This window comes from Staurois parvus, unplaced genomic scaffold (genome assembly GCF_062004578.1).
Source record: "Staurois parvus isolate SC_StPar_1 unplaced genomic scaffold, SC_StPar_1.0 ptg000129l, whole genome shotgun sequence".
In the NCBI taxonomy this organism is placed as follows: Eukaryota; Metazoa; Chordata; class Amphibia; order Anura; family Ranidae; genus Staurois; species Staurois parvus.
Window position 1 is genome coordinate 6,295,661 of NW_028317925.1, and position 27,508 is coordinate 6,323,168.

General features: G+C 42.3%; 1 protein-coding gene across 5 annotated transcripts in view; it reads right to left on the bottom strand.

Moving 5' to 3' along the window:
* SEPTIN5 (septin 5) overlaps positions 1-27,508 on the bottom strand; it is a 97,782-nt gene that overhangs the window by 21,009 nt on the left and 49,265 nt on the right. For 3 of the 5 annotated variants that reach the window (XM_089672485.1, XM_089672486.1, XM_089672487.1), the window contains 4 exons: positions 8,194-8,290; positions 7,247-7,333; positions 3,444-3,567; positions 3,231-3,365 (listed from right to left, as the gene is read on the bottom strand). In XM_089672485.1, the coding sequence (XP_089528611.1) occupies positions 3,231-3,365; positions 3,444-3,567; positions 7,247-7,333; positions 8,194-8,290 (443 nt within the window). Of the gene's footprint in view, positions 1-3,230; positions 3,366-3,443; positions 3,568-7,246; positions 7,334-8,193; positions 8,291-12,996; positions 13,138-27,508 lie in introns of those variants that run through there. The other 2 variants (XM_089672483.1, XM_089672484.1) reach the window with 2 other exon arrangements.

Consider the following 27,508-nt stretch of genomic DNA (forward strand, 5'->3'; position numbering starts at 1 on the left):
TTAGTCCTGTCAATTTACGAAGGTGCTCAGAATGACAGCTCATTAAGTGTATAAAACACACCTGTCCACAGAATCTCTTTCTTGGGCACCACCATAGGCAAGACGAAAGAGCTGTCATAAGACATCAGGGACAAGATTGTGGACCTGCACAAGATTGGAATGGGCTACAAGACCATCAGAAAGAAGCTTGGTGAGCAGGAGACAACTATTGGAGTGATTATTCACAAATGGAAGAAATACAAAATAACTATTATTCGCCCTCGGTTTGCAGCTCTATGCACCTCATGGTTTAAGGATGATTATGAGAAAAGTAAGGGAACAGCCCAGAACTACAGGGAGGAGCTTGAGAATGATCTTAAGGCAGTTGGGACCACAGTCACCAAACCATTGGTAACAATACGCCACCATGGATTGAAATCCTGCAGTACCCGCAAGGTCCCCCTCCTCAAGAAGGCACATGTACAGGCCCATCTGAAGTTTGCCAATGAACATCTAAATGATTCAGAGAAGGATTGGGAGAAAGTGCTGTGGTCAGATGAAACTAAAATTGACCTCTTTGGCATTAACTCGACTTGCCATTCTTGGAGGAAGAAAAATGCTGACTATGACCCTAAGAACAGCATCTCTACAGTCAAGCACGAAGGTGGAAACATTATGCTTTGGGGCAATTTCTCTGCTAAAGGTAAAGGCCGACTTTGCCGCATTGAGAGGCCAATGGACGGGGCCATGTATTGTAAAATCTTGGATGAGAACCTTCTTCCCTTAGCCAGAACACTGAAGATGGGTCGTGGACGGGTCTTCCAGCATGAAAATGACCCAAAACATACTGCCAAGGCAACAAAAGAGTGGCTTAAGAAGAAGCACATTGAGGTCATGGAGTGGCCTAGCCAGTCTCCAGACCTTAATCCTACAAAAAATTTATGGAGAGTGCTGAAACATCAAGCTGCCAAGCAACAGCCAAGAAACCTTAGGGTTTAGAGAAGATCTGTAAAAAAGAGTGGACCAAAATCCCTCCTGAGATGTGTGCAAACCTGGTAACCAGCTGTCAACAAGGGTTTCTCCACCAAGTACCAAGTCATGTTTTGCTTGGGGATCAAATACTTATTTTACTCACTGAACTGCAATTCAATTTATAACATTTGTATCATGTGTTTTTTTGGCATTTTTGGTTGATATTCTGTCTCTATCATTTAAAATACACATATGATAAAAAGAAAATTATAGACTCTTCATTTCTTTGTAAGTGGGAAAACTTACAAAATCTGCAGGAGATCAAATAATTATTTTCCCCACTGTATGTTAGCACGTAGGTATATATGGGGTGGGGGCTCAACATTTTTTTGGGGGTGACTTTTAACCACATCCAGTCCGGACACTTTTACCCCCTTCCTGTCCAGGCCAATTTTCAGCTTTCAGCACTATCACACTTTGAATGACAATTGCGCGGTCATGCAACACTGTACCCATATGAATTTTTTAGAATTTTTTTGAGACAGATAAAGCTTTATTTTGGGGGTATTTATTCACCACTGGGATTTTTATTTTTTTTGCTATATAAATGAAAAAGTCAAAACATTTTGAAAAAAAGTGTTTTTCTTATAAAATTTATTTTGCAAATAAATAATATTTCATCATAAATCTTAGCCAAAATTTATTTAGTTATCTTTTTAGTAAAAAAAAATAACCCAAATTAGTTTATAATCAAAAATTATAATTTAAAAAAAATTTTTTTTGCATTTTTATTTTATTTTTTTATATTATTTATGGGTTTTTTTTTCTACATATTGTCACCCTAGCAGTACAGTGTCACCATGGTGACACTGTACTACTTGTGGGGGGTGATGAAGATTTTTTTTTTTTTTTACACTGATTGCTTTTACACCCAGAAAGGCTGTAAAAGCAATCATTTCTCCTTCTCTCTGGCTGCATTCTTGCAGCCATTGAGAACTAATGAGTGAGCTGTGATTGGTCACAGCTTGTCACATGGTACAGTGGGCTCCAGATTGCGGTGCTGCGCGCTCCAAGGGAGCGCGCACAGTCCATAATGGCGGGTGCCGTTTATGAACGGCAACCCGCCCCTGGAGTGCCACCATCCTGCCGTTTATATACAGCGGTCGGACGGCAAGTGGTTAAGCAGGTTCTATCTAATGAGACATCAGAGGTCTAAAAGACCCCTTTTGTTTCACCTGCTCTCCAATGAAGATAATGGAGTGCAGATTGCACTCCATTAGTTTCTTCCCCAACCAATATGTGACACCAGAACCTGGAAGTGTCATTTTACATGTTGCTTCTGGGTCATAACAAGAAGGGTAGGATCAGCGAAAAGACATTCGCCTGCCATGCTGATCCCGAGTTTGCAGATGGGCGCATGGAGCATTGTGCAGATGGGCGCACTGAAAACATTGTGGGGGGCATGAATGGGAGAGGCGACCATCAGTTACCAGGATGTATGTGTAAAATTTCGCTTCCACCGATGCACTACATATATCAGTGGCAGTAAAAGTGTTAAGGATATATTCTCCAATTGATGAGTTACATAGTTAGGTTTGAATAAACTGTTTAATTTCATGTTTTCATGAGAACATATTGGGGTTTATTTACTAAAGCTGGAGAGTGCAAAATCAGGCTCAGTTTTTCATAGAAACCAATCAGCTTCTAACCTCAGCTTGTTCAATTAAACTTTTTCAATAAAACCTGGAAGCTGATTGGTTTCTATGCAGAAATTAGCCTAATTTTTTACTCTCCAACTTTAGTAAATAAACCTCTTTCTGTCACTGATTTAGACAATTAACTAGCCTAGCTGTATTGTTTATAAGATTGGAAAAACGACACAAGTCCATCCAGTTCAAATTATGTGTATGTTTGTGATTTTTATTCTCTAACAATTCCCATAGCCTTGTATATTCTGCATTCTGTAGAAGACTTTGCAGCTACTACCACTACCCGGGAGGGAAGCTCCACACCATTTCTGCTGCAACATTGCAGAACCTCAATCTAAGGTTAGACCTCCTTTCTTCTAACCTCAGATTGTGGCTGCATGTCCTCTTTAGGGACCTTAGAGAAAGCAGTTTACTATAGTTACCATTGATACATTTGTACATTGTAATAATATCCCCCAATCCTCATAGCTGAGCCTGTATAATATATACTGTTTTTACAAGAGGAACATACTGGTACACAGCAAAGCTTATATACAGAAGAAACTGTAGAAGAAAGTGCTCCTTCTTTACCCGTGTCCGAAAGGTGAGATGAAGTACAAGCAGCAGTGCACTCTGTTATCCTGGATGTTTTTCCGATTCAGTCCACTCTCATCCCGGAAATACTGTTCAAACTGTTGGTCTATGTAGTCAGTAATGGGCTTCCAGCTGCGGAGATAGAAGAGTCATTACACAAGATCACCATAAGCAGCCAGTTATAGACACTGGTCTGAAGACTGCACTCACCATTCGGTGTTATTCACTGCATCCCCAAAGCCTGGAGTATCTACAATAGTCAGCTTTAGCTTCACGCCCTTCTCCTCAATGTCCACTGTGTGCTTTACAATCTCCACTGTTTGACTAATTCTTTCTAGGGGGAAGCAATCAGGATATCAGAGAGTTTTAGTCACTGTTAGGGGAGTTGAATGTTCCACTATGGCACATTGATGAACATTTATACATATCCCAATTGTTTCCCTGAATTATGAGTTTTTATATAAATCAGCTCTCAAATTGTGATTTTAGATTCAGTTCATAAAATGCCCAAAAAACAAATTCATTATTTTACCTATTAAACCCAAGGTGCAGTCTGAACAAGGCCCTGCTGATTGCTACATGACTGTCCAGTGGAATTTAAATTTTCTAATTTTTCATATAAAAATAAGGCATTATACACCCTAGACCAGCCTCTCTCAACCAGGGTGTCCAGGCACTCTGGGGTGCCTTGAGGTTTCTTCAGGGGTACGTTGGCAAAATGTCTAAAAATTGCCCAAAACTTGTATACAAGCCAGCGGGTGGAACAAGCCTGCCTTTTAGTTACACAAAGCCACAGGTTTTCATTGTGCACCATTATGACCTTCTAGCCACAGGCAACCAATGACATGATCAGTTGATATGGAGGATATCAGCCGCCTGCACAGGATCCTAGTTTGACCCTCCCCTGCCTGTCTCCGTAAGTGCTGTGGTCACATTAGCTCAGCGATGGAGAAAAATTGAGGGAGAAGAGAAACACTGGAATAATAGTCAGTACCAGTGTGCAAAAGTGTATTTGCTCTAGGAGAATAAATCACCTTTAATGTTGGGTGTCCTACATGTGTAGATGTTGCTGTGTTATATAAAACTATTAGAATAGGATTTCACATTTTAGAATGGGGTGCGTCAAGACTGTCCATAATTTTAAAGGGTGCCTTGGGACTATCCATAATTTTAAAGGGTGTCTTGACTGAAAAAAGGTTGAGAAACACTGTCCTAGACTATTTCATTCCTACTGGCTTTTAAATAGCCCATATGATACTCCACTTTGGCAAGCCCATCCTAGGTAGGTCACCATGGAAAAGCACCAAAATAGCAGGAACAACTTGAACGTTCAGCTCACCTTTGAATGTGACTACGGTTACAGAGCAAACATCTCTTCATCCATCAAGACCACTTGCCCCTACTGAATAAGCCACAGAGCTAGGATGCTATACTTAACCTCTTCATCACTTTTACCATCAGATTTGTTGACTGTTATATTTCAAAACATCCCAAAAAAAATTATTTGGAAAAAAACGAACAGGGCATCACATTCTAATTGTCTAATACAACTACAGTAGTGTCCACTTTATTAGGCACCCTTATCTAGAACCCATAAAGGGATCCTAAAAAGTCAGTAAGAATACTGTTATGGCATTCTGATCATCCTGGTTTGTGTTAATGAGCCTAATGTGTGCCAAGAAAACATTGTCCACACTTTTACACTCCTGCCATTCTGAAACTCCGGTAAAAGACAGGACCAATCCACGGATCATAAATCATGGATATACTAAAACTGGTGCACACAGAATCTGGTGCAGCAATGCATAGTAGCTAATCAGCTTCTAACTTCAACTTGTTCAATTAAGATTTGACAATAAAATGTGGAAGCTGATTGGTTACTATGCAGAGCTGTACCAGATTCTGTGTGCACCGATTTTAGTAACTCTCCCCCTTGGTGTCATGCACATTCTACATCAAACCTGAATATGGTACAGTTTTTGTGATACCATGCCCACTGTAAAAGTTCTGTCCATCACTTAACTGAAAGGAATAGAACCTACCATGGTCTTCTAAAGCTATCATACAGTCTCTTCAGTGGGGCTTGGTTTTGTGATTAACTGTTTTGCTATTTACATTAATAAACAGGTATACCTAGTATAGTGCCCACTCTCTATACGACGTCATGTTACATAGCTAGTAGTAGTAGTTTGAAACAACACACAGAGCACACTGATCAGTATGATTTTCAGTCTGTCTGAATGTCCTAGAGGGCTCTAGCTTTTTATATATATGTGTATTCTGAAGCTAACAAACATTAATTAGATGGGCACGTTGACACAAGTGGGGAACAAGGCAACAAAAATATTTTTAACAAAAATGGGTGACAGGGGCACTTTCCATCCCTGTAGGCTGATGGCTGTACAGAAATACTGTGGGCAGCACTTAGTAATAAACATGTCTTGCAGCACTCGGGTTCCTGGTACAAATCCTGGTGAGAACACTATCCACGTGGAGTTTGCATGTTCTCCGTGTGTGGCTTTCCTCCCACTCTCCAAAGACATGCTGGTGAGTTGATTGGCTCCTGTTCAAATTGGCCCTAGTGAGTGTCTAGGTATGCATGTGAATCAGGAACCTTAGACTGTAAGCTCCTTAAAAGCAGGGACTGATATGAATGTGCAGTATGTAAAACACTGGTTAAATTGTATGTAAATATCTATGATAAATAAATACCATGTGAGGCTGCACATAAGACAGCATTAGGGCTAACTCCATATTCCCCTGTGTATCTGTACATGGCGCTGAAATTCAGAATAGAAAAATGTGTCATATATTACTATAATTTGCATATTTTATTACCAAACCCTGTATCCAATTTGTGCCTTAGTTATAGAAAACTGGAAAGAATGCTGCTTGTGCTAAAACATTCAAGTTTTACCTTTCTGGTACCAAGTTCACCTTTCTGAACATGCTGTTACAACCGTATTTAGGATTTAGCATGTAACATGTTCAGCAACCTCCCTCCCCACACCTCTGATCCCTCCTTCCCTGTAACAGCGGGCAGGGGATTCTCTCCCTGCACCAGCTGACAGATTTCTTAAACAGCTTGCCTGCACAGCTGCATCATTCATTCACATGAATCTGTGAATGAATGAACTACAAGTACCATCTACCAACGCGGTAGATGGTTTGTAGTTCTCCATGAACTGTAAGGGCAGTGATGTGTGCTCACATAGTTCATTGACACTTCCTGCAGCTTTCAAACAGAAAGTCTGTACAGAGGTATGGGCAGAAAGCTGTAGCTGTGTCTGAAGGAACTTGGCTTAGTACCTATGATCCACTGATTGTGTGTGCAATGCTCTACAGGATTATGAGAAAATAAATAAAGAATAAATGCACATTTTTTTTTACCTGCAAAAAATGTGAATTTAATGTTTGTGTAAAAGGCGAGCTTATCCATTAAAGTGGTATTAAACCCAAAAGCAAACATTTATTACATTGCAGCTTACCAATTCTTACATGTGGTGGCTGCATTTGTTTTCTTTTTAAGGCTTTCTTTCCTTTATTGCAACCTGGTGATCAAAGTCTGTTATTTTTCAACAGAACAAGCTGTCCTCAATATGTAGCAGTTGCAGGGTTGAGACAAACCATTTCTCAATGACCTGCTTTTATTTATTTTTGTAAAACCTTTATCCCAAAAGGAACAAAACTGCTATAACTGTTTAAAGAGAGTGAACTGAGGAATGGCTTCAATTTGTTGGTGTATCTAAATCTGCTAGTCTATGAAACCTAATGCAGCACATCTAATGATTGGTAAGCTACAGTATATTATATTTTGGTTTGGGTTTTAATATCATCTTGGTAAGAAACTTGTAAGGACTGAGCTTTAAATCAATTTAAATCAGCTTTGTGGTGCTCTGAGATATCATAGCAAAGTAATAGATTTCATATACAGTTCTGAACAATAAAACATTGTATGAAGGTAATAATTACACAGTAACTCAGAGAAACAACGAGGAAGGAGGCGGTTTTACCTTCTGCATTCAGCAGCTTCCTGTCCTTGTAGAGATCAGTCAGGAACAGGCTGTTGACCAGGGTAGACTTTCCTAGGCCGGACTCTCCTTTGAGGACAAGAAAAACAAAGTGATCAGGTCCTTGCATAGCCCAAGATTTAGCAAACTACCTCTCTCTTTAAAGCGGAATGTCAGTCTCTCAATCAACATGGACTATTTTCAATCCTTATGCTGCTAGCATTAGTAAATAGACAGGAAAGTATATCATATTCACTTGTTTTAAACTTTGTTTTTATATTTCTTCAGTTACTTCCTGGTTTCCATGCCTAGGCAAATGATGTCATACATCTCAGGAGTCTTCAGGAGGGGAGGGTTCTCAGCTCAGCCAATACCTGTGCTAAGGGCAGATGGATTTCAGGAAGTAAATGCTACATGAATCATCTGCTCTTACTCAAGATGGCAATGGCCAGAAATTCTAGGGGGGGTGTTTTTCAAATGATTTCTCTGCAAAATAAAGCATGGAGTTTGGAGGGAGGGAGTATGCTTTAAATATTAACAATGAATTAAATAGCATTTTTGGTTTGTGGTGCTCAGATGCAGAGCAATTCCACTTTAATGGCATTCAAGTGTGAGCATCATGAATACACAGCCATACTATATTATTATTATACAGTATTTATAAAGCGCCAATGGTTCGCTCAGCGCTGTACATTACAAATATATATACTGACAAATGTCGCAAAGGTCACCTGCAGACTTGTGCATGAATTTTCAGTAGCCGATAGAATCCAAAATGTGAATGAATCACCAACATGGCCCATTTATCAAGATACCAGTATGGTGTGCTTTAATTAGTTGGACTACAATGGGATGGCGAAACATCTATTCTGACGCTTGTGGTGGCCAAATTTAAAAAAAAAAAGTTTTATGGCATGTGAAGTGTTAGATATGTTACAGGTTTTGCTCACCTGCAACCATTAGTGTGAAGTCAAATCCCTTTTTTACCGATTTCCGGTGGACTTGATTAGGTAATGTTGCAAACCCAACATATTGCTTTTCTTGGTCCTGTGGGAGGAAACATTTGTCAGCTGGAATATGTAAATATACATACATATCAAAATGAACACATTTGATTTGTCCAAGGTGTGTTTGAAGCTGAACTCCAGGCATACAGCTAAATACACACAGATTGTGTATGTGTGCTGTTTTACCTAGCAAAGGATTTGTAATTCTGTTCAGCAAGTATTGCGATCCAGGCCCTCAATAAACAGTGCAGACAGGTGTTAGGCCTCCCTATACAGTATATCACACTGCAGTTAAAGTGGTTCCAAAGGCTTAAGGTTTTTTACCTTTATGCATTCTATGCATGAAGGTAAAAAACCTTCAGTGTGCAAAGCCCCCCCCCCCCCAGCCCCTTCTAATACTTACCTTAGCCCAATCTCGATCCAGCAATGTGAACGAGAGCAGTGGCTCTCCTAGGTCTCTCCTTCTTCGTTGGCTCAGACACAGCAGTGGCAGTCATTGGCTTCCGCTGCTGTCAATCATAGCCAGTGAGAAGGGCTGGGTGGGGCCGAGCCACTCTGTGTGTGTCTTATGAACATACAGGGCTGGTTTAGGAGCAAGTACGCAAGCAGCTTGCTATGGGGGCACTCAGCAGGGGGGAGGAGCCAGGAGTGCCAGCAGGGGACCCAAGAAGAGAAGGATCAGGGTTGCTCTGTGTAATGGTTTGCAGGTAAGTATAACATGTTTGTTTTTCTTCATTTGTACCTTTGCAATCCCTTTAAAGCTCCACTCTGGGCCCCCTCAAACTGCAAGGTTTAAATGCTCGTTAACTCTAGGGGATAAAGAAAAAGGTATAATGCAAACCTTATTCCTTGCTCCGACCCCAGCTTTCTCTATCTGTGCAAATGGTCCCCTGAAGCCTCTTCTCTAATGCAATACAGCATGTGGTCTCATGTTTACCTCCTCACATGCAATGAAGGACTACCAGCCCTACATTGAATGTGATGATACCAAGGGACAACCCATATCAGGGAGAAGCAAGGAATAAAGTAAGTCATATGGCCTGTTCCACTACCCCCTACACTTAATGAGCATTTAACCCTTGCAATGTGGGGAGGCCCCAGTGCACAAGTTCTTTTCATCCTGGAGTAGGGCTTTAAAGTGTTACTAAACCCAGGACCCTGCATTCCCTATATATGTATAGAACAGTACACAGAACACTGAAATGCAATTATTTTAGTAAATATAAACTGCTAAATACCTTTTCTCATCAGAAGTTAGAGCAGTCTTGTGACTTATATCAGTATCCAGCAGAGCACTGGTTAAGGCTTGTAGGAGGCGTTTTCATTCTCCCCTGATTGTCCTATGAGGCTGAAGGACCCCTGACCCTCTATTTGGAGAACGCTGATTGGCCCTGTGCTGAACAAATACATTCTCCCTAGAAAAAAACTCTCTAGCAATACACACCAAACTGAGCATGTGCAGCTTCCCCCAAAGCTCTGTTCTAACAGCAGATGGATTGGGGACAGTAGAAGAAGGGGAGGATCAGAGAAGAGGGGATCTAACATCCTTTTTACACAATGCAGAGGATTAACCCCTCAGGTTCCACAGTGAGTATAACAAGCATGCTTTATTGCATATACAGACTGATTTTACTGTTGTGAGTTTAGTAACACTTTAAACAATATAGTGTGGCTTAGGACTCGCCCACGTTTGTGACAGAACAGCGAAGGGACAGCAGTAGACAATAATAAACTGACTGCACTGTACAATACTGCCCTCTCACAGGCTAAATATCACTGTGCAGTGGAATTACAGGAGGCTACTATCAAGACAGGTCCAAGTACTTATGCTAGTTCTATATAATGACTTGTAATGGTTACAGAACTGGATTGCATGGTATGTTTATATCTCCTTGGAGATCAGCTTTGAGTATAGTCTCATCTTGGTATTGGGACACATAGTACATGCATGCACTGTGTTGAAAGTACACCTGGCTCAACCCACACCTTGTACAGCTGAAAGACTTTATGATTTCCACCAAGAGCTAAACATAACATACAGTCAGAACTATACATGTAGAAGGCCCTCTCTCATTAATGGCCAGTTCACACCACAAAAGCACACTCCGGATGCATTCCAGATGCATTTTTGCTTACAGTTCACACCACACTCTGTTCCAGTGCTTTTTAAGAGCATTTTATTGTTTGCCAGTACAGTTCTGTGCAGAAAAAATGCCACATGTTCTACTTTTTTTTCTTTACCGGAAACGGGAACTGGTGTGAACTAGGGCCATTGAAATACATTGAAAACACTGCATGCATTTTTGATGCAGAAAGAAAAAACGCACTGGACTGCATCTGTTGTGAACCAGCCCTACTAGACAGACGTTTACCTTGGAACTAGAGTGATGGCTATAGCACAAAATAGAGTGAATATGTGCAGTAGTTCACTCTGAGAATACACCTATACCTAATACTAACCTATCAGTCCACCTTATACAAGATATTTAAGGATAAAGCCATCTTTCCTTTCTTTCCCCATTTTCTGCAAGCTGCATAACTACTGCAGACACTGCTTAGTAAATCAGACTGCAGAGTTCTCAATATAATGTCTATGGGTGGGTAGACAATAAGGGGAAATGTTCTAGAAGTCGCATATCTCTGCAAAACCCCGTACAAAGGTTTATGACAGACTCAGCCCAAGCTCCAACCAGGCCATGCCCCCCGTGTTTCACTCCACCCACGGAGCATAGTCATGGGCGGGTTTCCCATGACTAAGCTCCGTGGGCAAAGAAAAATGCGCTGGGGGCATGGCCTGGTTGGAGCACAGGCTGAGACTTTCATACACCTTCTTATGGGGTTTTGCAGAGATGTGCGACTTCTAGGACTTTTCCCTTTTCCTTTGGGTATAGGATTAGAACTTTTTTTTTTTTTTTTTTTTTTTTTTTAATGGTTGAACTGGATAGACTTTTGTCTTTTTTCAGCCAGACTAACTATGTAACTATGTCTAGAGCTGGGACGAGTTCTGTCCTTGTCTGCACTCCAAGCGGTTGCTACATTTGGTTGAAGATTTGGTGTAGCCTTGAGCGGCACTTGTCAATTTTGTTTGGGTCATAGACATTAAGAGCCAACTTACACCGGGTGCGACTTGCCATGCCATTTGCCATGCCATGCAAGTTTCAAATCGCATGGCAAGTCTTACCCTGTTGTCCACACTTAAAGTGGTCATATCGATGCGATTCCGACTTGGTCAGAGCCGCACTGATTTCTAAAGTAGTGTATGCACTACTTCAGGTGCGACTTGCATAGACATCTGTGTCTTGAAAGCTGCAGATGTCTTGCAAGTCGCACCGCAAGTCGAATGACATCCAACTTTGAAATCGAGCAACTTCACTGGAAGTCGCACAATTTTAAAGTCAGATTGGTGTGACTGGGGACTAAAGGGGGTATTTACTAAAACTGCAGGTGCAAAATCTGGTGCAGCTCTGTAAAGAATCCAATCAGCTTCCAGATTTTATTGTCAAAGCTTAATTGAACAAGCTGAAGTTAGAAGCTGATTGGCTACCATGCACAGATGCACCAAAATCTGAGTGCACCAGTTTCAGTAAATCTCCCCCCAAATGTAAAAGCTCTTAACCCACACTACGATCACTTTTGTATATATCCCCTCCCTCCTAGACTGTAAGCTTGAGAGAGTAGGGCCCTCTAACCCCTCGTGTGCTGTTTGCTGTTGCTGTACTGTTTCATGTATTGTCCCCCCCTCTATTGTACAGCGCTGAGCAAACCCTTTGGCGCTATATAAACTTGATGTAATAATAATAATAATATCTCCCAAAGCACTGCTGGCCTGTGAAATACATACATCCTGTGCTGTCAGTCGTTCCATGTTTCATCATCAGTGGGGGTAAGGTTGTGATTACGGCCTAGGGTGCCCACAGGAAATCCAGGTCACTTCTGTCTGGCAGCATAGTTTGGCCAGCATTAGCTTTGGTGGAACAACTTGGATAAAACACATGGATATCAGTAGTCTGTGGTCTATGAATTATTTTAGGATGGTAGAGGAAGCACTGGTCACACTGTCTTGACTCCAGAGAGCGAGAGGATGTAGAACAATGAGATCTGTTCATTTATAATGGTCTTGTGTGTATCGAGGATGCATTTTCTCATGTACAGTCATGACAATGTTTGCAGTTGTATGCTGTCATTAATACAGCCCTGTTAGAGTTCACAGCTGCCAACAAACAGAAATTTGCACAAAAATTGGGCATGTGCAATCTACAAATGCATCTTATGTACACAAAGTGTAATCATTCACTAGTCACAGAAAGTTAGGCCTAAAATTTGGGTTCTTATATAACAAGACTATGAACTCTTATTTTTTTTCCCTCTTCCCGACATATATGTTGCGTCTCATCTTTCACCTAGTCCTTCAGATATAGATTATTTCAGTCTTCCCTTCATTTCAGATTTTTCCTGTTGCTTTCCATCTGCAGTCACCCCCACCACTCTTCCTTACTGGGAATTGCTTAAACAATCCTTCTTTCACATGGTTAACTATTAATGAACTTCAGCACACAAGCGTGTGAACACATTTTCTGCATTCTGACAGTACACCGTGCTGGGCCTCTGGACTTGGCGGTGGTGGAGTTAATGTTCTTTCACGGTAACATTATTACAAGTAAGAACAGACAGATGTCTGCACAAATCTGCATGCAAACATCCAGTCACCCCTTCCCTGCAAGCTGCATTCCCCATTGGAATAGTTACCTTTAGTTTCATAGGGTAGGTCCTCTGTGTCAGAGTTCGGGGAGACAACAATCTCTCGGCCAGAAGTTCCTGAATTATGATGGCATCCATACCCACAAAGCAACAGCCGCTAGCACAATGTTACCTCGCCAAGCACACACACCCATCCATCCCCTCCCACTACTGACCACATCCATATGTGTGTGTATGTGTATGTGTGTGTGTGTTGAACGGAGAGAATGTGTGACTGCCCTCCCCAGCCACTACTCTGGAATTTCCTGTAGCTTCCCATTGGAAAGAAGATTAAATTTAAGTGTAAGGGAGGAGGATAATGGGAGAGTCAAGGGAGGAAGGTCCGCTAACCCCACATAATCAGACAACAAATCACACCAGTAAATGATTTAAAGTAACTGCGGGCACACAACACTCTGCACAAGGCTTTTTTTTAACTGTCTGCGTCTGAAAATGATATTTGAAAGTGAACAGACAGACATTTTTATCAAGACAAGTGAATCATTTTGACACATCTGTACATCTATACAATACAGCCATGTTCAGGGAATAGCCACATTCAAAAAAATGATAAAAAACACAATTTACAAAAAACAAAACCTTTTGGAAATTTTCTGCTAGATCCCCACTGCAGATATATAACAACTGAATGAAAAAAAAGAAGTTACCTATAGCAATATACACTGCTAAAAAAAAAAAACACTTATTAATCAGAGTATAGTATCAAGTCAAACTCCTGGGATATTGATCTGGTCAGTTAAGTAACAGAGGGGGTTGTTAATCAGTTTCAGATGCTTTGGTGTTAATTAAATTAACAGGTACATTAGATGGGCAACAATGAGACGACCCCCTAAACAGGAATGTCAGTGGAGGCCACTGACATTTTTTTCCCTACTCATCTTTTCTGACTGTTTTTCACTAGTTTTGCATTTGGCTAATGTCAGTGTCACTACTGGTAGCATGAGGCAATACCTGGACCCTACAGAGGTTGCACAGGCAGTCCAACTCCTCCAGGATGGCACATCAATATGTGTCATTGTCAGAAGGTTTGCTGTGTCTCCCAGCACAGTCTCAAGAGCATGGAGGAGATTCCAGGAGACAGGCAGTTACTCTAGGGGAGCTGGACAGGGGCATAGAAGGTTCTTAACCCATCAGCAGGACCCGTATCTGCTCCTTTGTGCAAGGAGGAACAGGATGAGCACTGCCAGAGCTCTACAAAATGACCTCCAGCAGGCCACTGGTGTGAATGTCTCTGACCAATCAGAAACAGACTTCATGAGGGTGGCCTGAGGGCCTGACGTCCTCTAGTGGGCCCTGTGCTCACTGCCCGGCACCATAGAGCTCGATTGGCATTTGCCATTGAACACCAGAATTGGCAGGTCCCCCACTGTCGCTCTGTGCTTTTCACAGATGAGTGAAGGTTCACCCTGAGCACGTGACAGATGTAAAAGGGAGAACATCGTTCACCATGACCGTTTTGGTGGTGGGGTCAGTGATGGTCTGGGGAGGCGTATCCATGGAGGGACACCCAGACCTCTACAGGCTAGACAATGGCACCCTGACTGCCATTAGGTATCTGGATTAAATTCTTGGACCCACTGTCAGACCCTATGCTGATGCAGTGGGTCGTTGGTTCCTCCTGGTGCACGACAATGCCCGGCCTCATGTGGCAAGAGTATGCAGGCAGTTCCTGGAGGATGAAGGTATTGATACCATTGAATAATCTCCATGCTCACCTGAATTAAATCCAATAGAACACCTCTGGGATATCATGTTTCGGTCCATCCGACGCCACCAGGTTGTACCTCAGACGGTCTAGGAGCTCAGTGATGCCCTGCTCCAGATCTGGGAGGAAATACCCCATGACACCATCTGTCGTCTCATTAGGAGCATGCCCTAACATTGTCAGTCATGCATACAAGCACGTGGGTGCCATGCAAACTACTGAGTACCATTTTGAGTTGCTAGAATTAAATTTCAGCAAAATGGACTAGCCTGCTGCATCACTTTTTCACTTTTTAAAATTTTTGCCCACTGAGATCTGATGTGTTTTCAAAGTGTTCCTTTATTTTTTTTGAGCAGTGTATTTCAAATATCATGATAGATGTGTAATAGTGCTGGACCAATCAGAGTAGAGATTGATTCTAAACCCCCATTTACGCCTAAGTGATGTAAAGCATGTGTCCTGCAGTGCCTCAACTCTAGACACTCAGATTTCCATGTTAAGCTGGCCATATGCTATTTTTTTATTTCAGCTAGCAGGTTGAATGAATAAAAAAACAGGTTCCACCATCCACACAAACAAGGTAAATGAAGAAATCCCCCCCCTTGCTGGACCAGGACCCGATACATACACTGATCAACGGCTGCAGCCATTAATAAAAAAAGGTTTACAAACATGTCCCTTTGACAGAAATTGACCAAACAATCCACTTCTGTTAAGCAGGAACAGCCACACTGACCGAAAATTGTCTGGCCCCTGCCGAACCGGCCAAACTTCAATCAGTGTAAGGCCAGCTTTATTTTATTATGCTTGTTAATTGAGAAGTATGGGATTATTCTTTTTTTAAAAATCATACTTACCTAGGTGGATGCAGCATCAGTCCGATGCTGCATCTGTCCCCCACTGACTCTAAGGCTTAGAACTGAGTGATCAAACACTGCTGATCGCTCAGTTCTCCCTGCCCCTCTGAGCAGAGAGCCATGACTGTCGGTCACCGCAGTCTGCTCTACCTTCCCCAGCACTCATTGGAGTGCTGGGCTGTGGAAGGGGCAGGAGCGGCTGGCTCAGGCTCTCAGCAGCTTGCTGAGAGGTTGAGCTAGCTGCCGGTCTAGGCTCCTGGGTGGATCCCAACCATATGGTTGCGACCCTTCTCCAGCCTGGACCAGCTCTGTGACATCAGCCGACAGAGGGCCAATGATGTTGGCTGAAAACGGGTCAATGGAGTGCAGAACGAACTGCACTCCTGTGATCCACAGGAGAAATACAGCCAAATGAGATTTGGATGTACTTCTCCTTTAACATCTGAGTTATGTGCTGAGAAAAAGTAAAGGAGCTTCTTTGGGGCATGACTGCATGTTTTTGACCCAAAAGGCTTCAATTGGTGCGCCTGACCCATGTGCCCATGGGTCTTTTATGGATTCTGTGCCTAACAACTTCTAGCTTTCTGTCGGCTAAAACAAAAAACTCTCTAGCCCAAAAAAAACCCTCTCCAAAATCACATTAAAACATTAACACAAATGTGTGCAACCAGGCTTTTGAATAAAGAATAAAGCCACCCCTTCACACAGGCAATTTGAAGCGTGTTCCAGAAGGGCTTCAATGCTCAACACCAGATTTTCCAGTGTCCATTCACAGTAAGATATGCTGTCGCTCAATGCTCAGAAGCATGATCTCACATGATCAGGGGCAGGATCTCACATTTTTGGCCCCAACAGCCTTCAATGGGAGTGAATGAAATAAGCGCATAATGTGAAATTGAACAGAGCAGCCCCGAACTCCCTCTTCTAGGGTCCTCCTGCCAGCGATCTCCACTATGGCCCTTCTCCATGTGCTACCATAGGAAGCCGCATCCTATGGGGGCACACATGCATCCCCAGACACACACAGTGTGGGAGGACTCAAGAGAGGACTGGACTCAAAATCACATGACCAAAGATGTGGGAGAATCGGGGGAGGAAATGGCTCTCCATTGGTTTATAATTAGGATTGTGTGATGGCAGTAAAAGGGGTGGAGAACCAACTGTCCAATCAGATACTTCCGCTTATCAACTATTCAATTGCCCAGTCCTTCCAATAATAAATATAGCAGCCTGAACATTGTGTCCCTGCCCCTTCTCTTCTTAGAGATCAAAGCGCATGTGCCCAGAGAATAAACACCGTTACCATAACAACCGAGAACAACTTCCTCCCAATCCTGACATCCTCCTCGACCCGATTAAGGAACCGATAGGTACACCGACTGACCTGCCACCCTCCCCCCACCAACCAACAGAGGTGCAAGTAGATGGTCTTGCCTAGGGCGTATAATAGTCTAGCACCAGCCCTGGGATGGTAAAACCCCATAATTAAGACATGTTTTTACCAGCCCTGCATCAACCGCACCCCCTTTACCTGCAGTGGCCAGCCACATGATGCAGCCACAGCAGGAGTTATACGCCCTGTCATGGTAGGGGGGTATAGCACCTGCCAAGCACGACCCAATCAAATGATTGAGGCCACAGTACAAGTGCCCTGCAACCTTGTACAGTATAGCAAACATGGGTTAAATCAGGCAGCGTTGTGTTGCTTTCTCGCCACCTGCTTTAACCCTTTGGACCCCACAGAAGCATGCAGTTGTGGGGCCCCATTTACTTGGATGGGTCACGGTTGGCAGGCAGTAGCACCCATCAAAAGCAACAGGGCGTTTAATTTCTGCTGCGGCATGTGTACACCTTTGTCAGAAAGAAAGATCCATAAGCCGCACATCACAGGCAGACCTATGTGCATGAAGTGGGATAAATGGCAGCCTCAGCTTGGACTGCAAGTCAGGCTTCACCCTCAATGTATTTAATTCCATCCCTGGGAGCTTAATCATGATTAAAGAGGAGTTCCGCCCCCCCACCCTCCAAAAAAAAAAAAGTAGAAGTCAGCAGCTATAAATACTGCAGCTGCTGACTTTTAAAATGAGGGCGCTTACCTGTCCAGGCATCCAGCAGTATCCTCACCTGAGCTGATTCTTCAATCGGCTATCGGGTGCCGGCGCCACCATCTTGACTAAGGGAAACCAGCAGTGTTGCCGGTTTCCTACTGTACATGTGTGAAGCACTCTGCGCTTTGTGAGTGGCCCGCGGTCTTCTGGGACCTGTGAAGCCCCAGAAGGCTGCAAGGGAAGGAGGGGGGAGCCTGAAGTGGGAGCAGGTAACTGTTAAAACCAGGTACCCCTTCCCCTCTCCCCCCAAAAGGTGTAAAATGTGGCAGTGGAGGGGGGAGGAGGCAGATAAGTGGAGCTTCCCCTTTTGGGTGGAAATCTGCTTTAAGCTGCAAGGGCTGGAGTGAAACACATTGGGGGTGTGGCCTGACTGGAGTCCGGGCTGAGGTTGCCATTCTCACCTAATGCACATGGGTCTGCGTTTGATGGGTGGCTTATTGATCTTTCCTTCTGACATTGCTGCAGCTTGGAGCTAAGACAAGCTCCCCATCCCTGCAAGAACTCACAGCGGTCTAGTTTGAACTTCACCTCCCTACCTGAGTGGCACCTAATTTTGTCTTTTTGGGTCACAATGTGTACACCTCTGGCTACTGCCTCAGCATCTAAAAGGAGTAGGACTTGGGGGTGGTAAAACCACAACTCAACCATAGGGTTTTTTCCATCCCCCAACTTTATGTGTGAATGAGCCCTAAGGGTGCTGCTGCCAAATGCAACTAAGGGCTCATTCACAAGTGCAGCAGGCACTGATTCTCCTCTGAAAAGCGATCCGAGTGTGTATGACAGGTGGTGAGGAGGCAATATGTTGCCTCCTCACCACCTGATTAAATCATGTGTGTAGTTTAAAACCCATGATTGCCGTGCTATGCCCGAGACTGCGACACAGTAGTACGGCAATTAGAGGTTTAAATCATGTGTGAGGTGACACTGTGCCTGGTGATCTTTGGCTTCCCCCATGTTGTTCAGGTAGATCTCTTTAAGGTTGCCTACCCCTGATCTAGAGCACTCAGAATCTAGCGCAGCTGGGCATAGTAGCCAATCAGCTTCTAACTTCAGTTTGTTCAATTAAGCTTTGACAATAATACCTGGAAGCTGATTTTGTTTCTATGCAGAGCTGCACCAGATTTTGTACCCCCCTTATGAGTCAGTAATTTACATGAGCACCAGGGGGCAGCAGCAGTCTGTGAATTGAACAGACACAGCACAACTATGCACTTGAGTCATCATCCACCTTTATAATGAATCATACTTTGTAACACTTTAGCATATGTATAAAAATAGCATGGCGAAGAAAAGGTGACACTGGGTTTGTGTTGGTCTCTCATATGTCTGTAATAGAAACAAAAGGCTAAATAAAACTACAACAGAGCAGCAATGCAAACGACAGACATTTCACTTAAATAAAGGATATAAAGATTTGTCAAGTGCCATAAGGGACCTACATATAAACATAGCGTGATAATATTTTTAAAGAATAAATGAGACCATCACAGATTATTTTTTGTGCCAGTAGATACTGTAAATAAGCATATGCTTCCCATAATCACATCATATGCTGTCGCTGCATCCACAAGGATTATACGCTACAACCTTTGGGTGGCTCTACCATTCATGATTATAGCCCTGAATCACACCATTGCACTAGCAGCTAAAACAGGGCTGCTCCTCAGAGAGTCCATGCCTGTATATGATCTCAGAAGCTGTGAAGATGCTAATGCATCCTTAGCAACCGATCTATATAATGGGATTTTGCAAACTAGAAAAAAAGCTTGTTTATTGCTGAAACTGTTTAAACCTAAAATGCATTATAGTGACACTAAACATCATCTTTAGTCTCCAAAAATAATCCATACGCATCCACTACTGGAGCATATTTTTCACAAAATCCTGTATTTGTGTATTTTTCTGCCTCTTTGTAATGTCTTCTGTGAGCTCACAAACCTCTCCTTTTCCTCCTCACTTTGGTTTCTTTGGAGTGATCAGTGCAAGTTAGTTGTGGTCATGTGTATTGCTCTATGCATGCTATCAATTCCATAGACCGTAGACCAGGGGTCTGCAACCTTTAAGACATAAAGAGCCACTTGGACCCGTTTCCGAGAGGGAAAAAAAGACTGGGAGCCGCAAAACCATTGCAACATTTAAAACAAATCCGACACTGCATATATTGCAAAAAGCGCTCTGGTCATGAAGGGGGTTTAAGGACCCAGTAAGCAAAGGGTTAATCAGGGCCACAGTGTATCGTCATAATCACAATCATAGCCTTAGGTCAGTGGTGGGCAACCTTTTTTTTCAACTGAGCCAAATCTCGCCAAAACCACGATTGAAATTTATTTTGAGAGCCACATTTTTAAAACTGAAAATACATCCCCCATATAGTAATTCATCCCCCATAGTAATTCATCCCCCATAGTAATTCATCCCCCATATAGTAATTCATCCCCCATAGTAATTCTTCCATCATATAGTAATTCATCCCCCATAGTAATTAATCCCCCATATAGTAATTCATCCCCCATATAGTAATTCATCCCCCATAGTATTTAATCCCCCATAGTATTTAATCCCCCATATAGTAATTCATCCCCCATAGTAATTCATCCCCCATATAGTAATTCATCTTCCCTATTGTAATTCATCCCCCCTATAGTAATTCATTCCCCATATTGTGTCAATTCACTTACCTTTGCTCCGCGCGTTCTTCTTGCCGTGTTCCCGCGCCGTTCCGGTCTTCAGGGCGGACTGTGAGAGGAGAGGAGTTCGTCACGCAGCCCCGCCTACATCCTGACAGCCAATGTTTGCCACGCTCCGCGGGCCGGATTAGAAGGTCCGCCGGGCCGTAGTTTGCCCATTGCTGGGCTAGCTGCAGAGTCCTGACTTTTGGGGCGGCCGCCCGAGAGGAGGGAGGGGAGCGGGCGCCCGGCACACAGAAGAGCTGCATTAAAATGTGTAAAGAGCCGCGGCTTGCCGACCACTGAGCTACGGCAACCCTATTGCCTGTCACCTGGTGGGCAGTGTGCTCCGGAGCCGCAGCAAAGGTGAAAAAGAGCCGCATGCGGCTCTGGAGCCGCGGGTTGCCGACACCCGCCCTAGACCATTGTGGGAGTGAGCAAAGGAGGGTGGCTACTTTCCTGAATACAGTGGCTAAATGGTTAGCACTTCCACCTGGCAACACTAGGGTCATTGGTTCATAATCCCAACTATGGCACTACCTGCCTGGAGTTTGCATGTTCTCCCTGTGCCTGTGTAGGTTTCCTCTGGGTACTCCAGTTTCCTCCCACACTCCAAACACATGCTGATGGGTTAATTGGATACTGTCTAAATTGGCCCTAGTAAGTATATGAATGTGAGTTAGGGACATTAGATTGTATGCTCCTTGAGGGTTAGGGACTGATGTGAATGTACAATATATACAGTTGTGTTCAAAATAATAGCAGTCAGACATCACTAACCTGATCAATCACTGGTTTTGGTAGAAATGATATTTCTACATGGCAAATAATTTACTAGCAGGTGTAGTAGAGTAATAGAAATCCAACAGACCCAACAGTCATGACATGCATGCTGCTGATTCTGTGTTATTGAATCACTAATTGAAAGGGGCATGTTCAAAATAATAGCAGTGTGGAGTTCTATTAGTGAGGCCATTCATTCTTTGAAAAACAGGTGGCAATTATTGCCCTTATTTAAGGAAGGAAGGCAGCAAATGTTGTACATGCTGGTTACAGTGCATTTCTCTCTGAAATTCTGAGGAAAATGGGTCATTCCAGACATTGTTCAGAAGAACAGCGTACCTTGATTAAAAAGTTGATTGGAGAGGGGAAAACATATAAAGAAGTGCAGAAAATGATAGGCTGCTCAGCTAAAATGATCGCAAATGCTTTAAAATGGCAACCAAAACCTGAAAGACATGGAAGAAAGCGAAAAACTGCCATTCGAATGGATAGAAGAATAGCCAAAATGGCAAGGACTCAGCCAACAATCAGCTCCAGGAAGATCAAAGAAGGTCTAAAGTTACCTGTGAGTACTGTTACAATTAGAAGACGCCTATGTGAAGCCAAGCTATCTGCAAGAAGCCCTCGCAAAGTCCCACTTTTGAAAAAAAGACGTGCTGAAGAGGTTACAATTTGCCAAAGAGCACATTGACTGGCCTAAAGAGAAATGGTGCAACATTTTGTGGACTGATGAAAGTAAGATTGTTCTTTTTGGGTCTAGTGGCCGGAGACAGTTTGTCAGACGACCCCCAAACACTGAATTCAAGCCACAGTACACTGTGAAGACAGTGAAGCATGGTTGCGCAAGCATCATGATATGGGGATGTTTCTCATACTACGGTGTTGGGCCTATTTATCGCATACCAGGGATCATGGATCAGTTTGAATACATCAGAATACTTGAAGAGGTCATGCTGCCTTATGCTGAAGAGGAAATGCCCTTGAAATGGGTGTTCCAACAAGACAACGACCCCAAACACACCAGTAAATGTGCAACATCTTGGTTCCAAACCAACAAGATTGATGTTATGGAGTGGCCAGCCCAATCCCCGGATCTTAATCCAATAGAAAACTTGTGGGGTGACATCAAAAATGCAGTTTCTGAGGCAAAACCAAGAAATAGAGAAGAACTGTGGAATGTAGTCCAATCATCCTGGGCTGGAATACCTGTTCACAGGTGCCAGAAGTTGGTTGACTCCATATAACACAGATGTACAGCAGTTCTCAGAAACAGTGCTTATACAACTAAATATTCATTAAGTGATTCAAAGGAAAGCAAAATCTTCAAACATTTTTCAGTTTATATAGTGAATGTTCGAGTTTGTAAAGAAGAATACAAACACTGCTATTTTTTTGAACAGTCTAATATTCACTTTTCTTCAATTTTTTTAGAGGAACAACACAAATTTGATATATTTTTCTTCATGTTTTGATTTGGAATAGAATGTGTAGTGTTCCCAATGCATTTGTGTGTATGGAAATAAAAGCTATTAGAAGGATTTTGAGCTTTATTCACTTTTTTCAACACACTATTATTTTGAACACAACTGTATATGTAAATTGATGGCACTGTATAAGTACTTTAAATAAATAAATACAGTGGGATCATGGAGAATGAACATAGCCACATTCTAACAGAAAGTTGGATCACAGCAGCAAAAATTTGGAGGAGAATGAGAACAAAAAGGGTACTTTGCTTGAGTTAAGAATATACAATTGAATAGCTTTTTTTCTTCAAACCAGAGTTTAGTGTCACTTGAAGCTTTATTTAGGTCTGTTTAAAGCTTTTAGTCATTGCCTCAAATAATTACAGGGTACTCCTGGGCCTATCCCATACAACAAAGTTTATATCCTGATGGTGGTTAACAAGTGTCTCTATGCTAGAAGAGAAAACACTAACTTTGCTGGGTTGGTCTGATCCCAAAGCACATACAAAGCAATTACCCAGCTGAATACTGGCAATGAAACTGTTTCAGCATCATATCACAAACATGCCAGGATAAGTTCACAAAACTAGCACACTGGGATAAACATCATTATTTAAAAAAAAAAGACAGTTCATTTTAGATGAGGTTCAGTTGCTTTTGAAAATGAAAGTCACATGGCTGAAAATAAAGTTGCTTACCCTCATGTTAAAGCTTAACTTCTAACAGACACTTTTTCTGTATTACCTTTTTACCATTTCTTTCTATAAATATTAACTAGAATTAGTCTAGGACAGTTGTGTCCTACACGTGACTCACTGTGTGTGGCCCACCGCTTCTTGGGATGCCACCTGTTGGGCACCTCTGAACTTTGCCAACAGTGTGTCGGGTGCTGAAATACTCTCTATGTCTCAGCACAGTACACTGGAATAAAAACAGCACTGTTAGATACAGTGACTGTGGTCACTGACAGTTTATTATTGTGGTCACTGGCACCAATGCTGGGGATAATTATTACAGTCACTGACAACAATGCTGGGAAGGGTTATTATTGTAGTCACTGACACCAAAGCCAGGGACTAGTAATGCAGTTATTGACATCAATCCTGCAATTATCCTTTTTATTTATTACAGGTACTTACATAGCCCCATCAACTTACACAGCACTTTTTATATATATATATTGTACATTCTCATCAGTCCCTAACCCTCAAGGGGTGTACAATCTAAAGTCCCTAACTTACATTCATACATACTAGGGCCAATTTTGACAGGATCCAAGTAACCTACCAGCATGTAGTTGGAGCGTGGGAGGAAACCAGAGTACCTGGAGGAAAGCCATATAGGCAGGTGGTGCCATGGTGGGGATTTGAACCAATAACCCTAGTACTGCTAGACAGAAGTGCTAACCATTTAGCCACTGTGTTGCCCATTGTAGTGATTGACACTAATGCTGTGAGTTTGTATTGTGGTCACTGACACCAATGCTTGGGATTACTGGGTTCACTGACTCCAATCATGGGGGTTATTAATATTGCCACTAACACCAATACTAAGGGTATGGTGTGTCAAATAATGGTGGTTATTATTGCTGCCACTAACACCAATACTGGGGGTTGTTATTGATATCACTGATACCAATGCTGGTGGTAATTATTGTGATCACTGACACCAATGCTGCTGCTAATTATTGTGATCATTGACACCACTGCTGGTGGTATTTACTGTGATCACTGACGCCAATGCTGGTGGTAATTATTGTGATCACTGACACCAATGCTGGTGGTAATTATTGTTGCCACTGACAAACGTGCTGGTTGTAATGATGGTGATCATGGACATAAATGCTGGTGGTAATTATTGTGATCACTGACACCAATGCTGGTGTTAATTATTGTAATCACTGACACCGATGCTGGTGGTAATTATTATAATCACTGACACCAATGCTGGTGGTATTTATTGTAATCACTGACACCAATGCTGGTGGTATTTATTGTAGCCACTGACAATATTGCTGGTTGTAATGATGGTGATCACGGACTTCAATGCTGGTGGTAATTATTGTGATCACTGACGCCAATGCTGGTGGTAATTATTGTGATCGCTGATGCCAATGCTGGTGGTATTTATTGTGGTCACTAACACCAATGCTGATGGTTATTATTGTGGTCACTGATGCCAATGCTGGGGGGTTTTATTGTGGCCATTGATATCAATGATGACTAGAATTTTCTCTTCAGTGTGCAATGTACTACAATGCAAAAAATGCAGCAGGACTGAAATTTTTGGCCATTGAGATGTGCTACAGCAAGTTTTTTTTTAATGGGCTGCCTCTCTTGACATAATTTACCTTGACACAAAAAATGCGCTGGTATTGTGCGGCCCACTGGAAGTTCTGGGGCTGCACCGGAGGTTCTCTATTATTTTGAAAACTACTGATATTGGGTATGCATCAATAAACCAAACTATAATGCCTTATATATGTTAAAAAAAAACAATGTTCATCATTGCTGGAAATTAGAAGACAAAACAATATTTGCTGTAGTATTTTACTTTTGTAAAACATGTTGCCATGTTCCCCTTATTGTCAGGGTTCACCTGTTGAATTACCCTTCTAACAGCATTATTACAAGATGACATGGAATCATCTTCTAAAAAACCTGACTGTGCCCTACACTAGCCATAGTGCTGTCACACAACATAATGGACAGTCAATATAATGTAGTGTTAGTTAATAATGTTATTATAGGTAATAGCGCTATTGGACAACACCTGGAAAACTTTATTAAAACATGCTAGGTTTTACTTTATATTCACAATGAACAATTGCTGCTGTATAAATCAGTTGTAAGGCCATATCTAGAATATGGGTTTCAGTGTGGGAACCATTTTGCTTGAGGTGATTGTAGCCGTATTAGTGCATTTGCGACAGGAACAATTGAGTACTGTCCGTGGTACATTTTTTATTTGCACTAACATACAATTTTGAGGACACGCTTTCGGGGAATGTCCCCTTCTTCAGGTCTAAGCAGTGTGGGAACCACAATGTAAATAAGGACATAGGACTTCAAGGAATAGTTCACGTCTACAAAAAACTGCCCTTAAGTAATGGGTGTCTGTAGATAATAACTGTTCAGCTTTAACCATAGTCGAATAATGCCCTTGCTATAGGTGTAGGCCATTTACGTACCTCATGAAGCCTTACTGAAAAACTCTCAGATGCCATCCCCAGCCCTGCCTTGTTGCCAGGACATTGCTGAGAGAGGCCCAACTATCACTGTTCAACTCTACCATCACAGGAGTTAGCTTTTTCTCTGATTCCAACACCCTTGCATGTGTTTCTCTTCCCTTATGCAGTAGCTCGGAGCTCAGCATTTGAGAGCTATCTCCTGTGATGGTAGATGTGTACAGTAACAGCTGGGGGTGTGTTAGCAACATCCTAGCAACTAGACAGGATGGAGAGGTGCAATCGCTGGGTGATTTTCAGTGAAGTACGTAAATGTCCTACACCTATAGCAAGAACTTTGGACAAAGCTGCACAGTCTGATTTTATCTACAGAATCCTCTTATCTGCATAGCCAGTTGCCAGGTGCTAGGAGCCAGGTAGAGTCTTTAAAGCTGAATTCCAGGTATAGATATTATTGCACAGTTATCATGGTCCAGCTCAGTGGTTCTTCCACAGCAGTCCCTTAGGTATGGCATATGCATACTTACATTAGTCCAAACTGGACCAATGTAACGATGCAATAAAAATCAATACCAGGAATTCAGCTATAATAACTATGATTCATTGGTGGTGAGTACTGCATGCTAGTATTTGCCATATTATTCAAGCCTGTAAAAGAGTGATTATAATCTAAAACCTTCCATAGTATTCTGCTTTTAAAAGGACAGGCTTTATGCAGTATACCCAAAAACAGACCTCAGATGCACTGTGGGTTCCTTCGATGCTGCCCGGCTTTCCTATACACCGGTGGGCATGTAGAGGGAGACCACTCTGATTCTGAGGAGAAGAGGGAAACCTATACCCAACTGTTTACAAAGGGATAAAATTTTATTATAAAGATCAGGGTTTTGAAAAGTATTTAATGATCAAAGGAGAAACCTGTGAACCATGGAACAAACGAATACATGTTTTTCGGTATCCTCCTATATACCATAAATTCAATGTTTGCCTAGTTATGACATATTGCGGATAAAGTCTTAAACCTCGGTTATGCATCTTTTGCATCTAGACCCAATTTGATTGATTTATACATGTCAACATTCTTTGGTCCAATGTGCCATAAGATACACTCACCGGCCACTTTAATAGCTACACCTTGCTAGTACTGGGTTGGACCCCCTTTTGCCTTTAGAACTGCCTTAATTCTTCGTGGCATAGACAAGGTGTTTGAAACATACCTCAGAGAGTTTGCTCCATATTGACATGAGTTACTGTTGCCTTTCTACCATCTCGAACCAGTCTGCCCATTCTCCTCTGACTTCTGACATCAACAAGGTATTTTCATCCAAACGACTGCTGCTCACTGGATAGTTTCTATTTTTTGGACCATTCTCTGTAAACCCTAGAGATGGTTGTGCATGAAAATCCCAGTAGATCAGCAGTTTTTGAAATACTCAGACCAGCCTGTCTGGCACCAACATTGCCTTTCTTTCCCATTCTGATGCTCGGTTTGAACTTCAGCGAGTCGTCTTCACCACATCTACATGCCTAAATGCATTGAGTTGCTGCCATGTGACTGGCTGATTAGCAATTTGTGTTACCAAGCAATTGAACAGGCGTGCCTAATAACATGGCCGGAGAGTATATAAGAGTGAGAAAGCTCTTATACTGTATTAAAGCAACTATATAGAAGGTATTTGGAATGTTAGCATCCTAGAAAGAAGAACAATTAGAAACAACAGCTGAAAA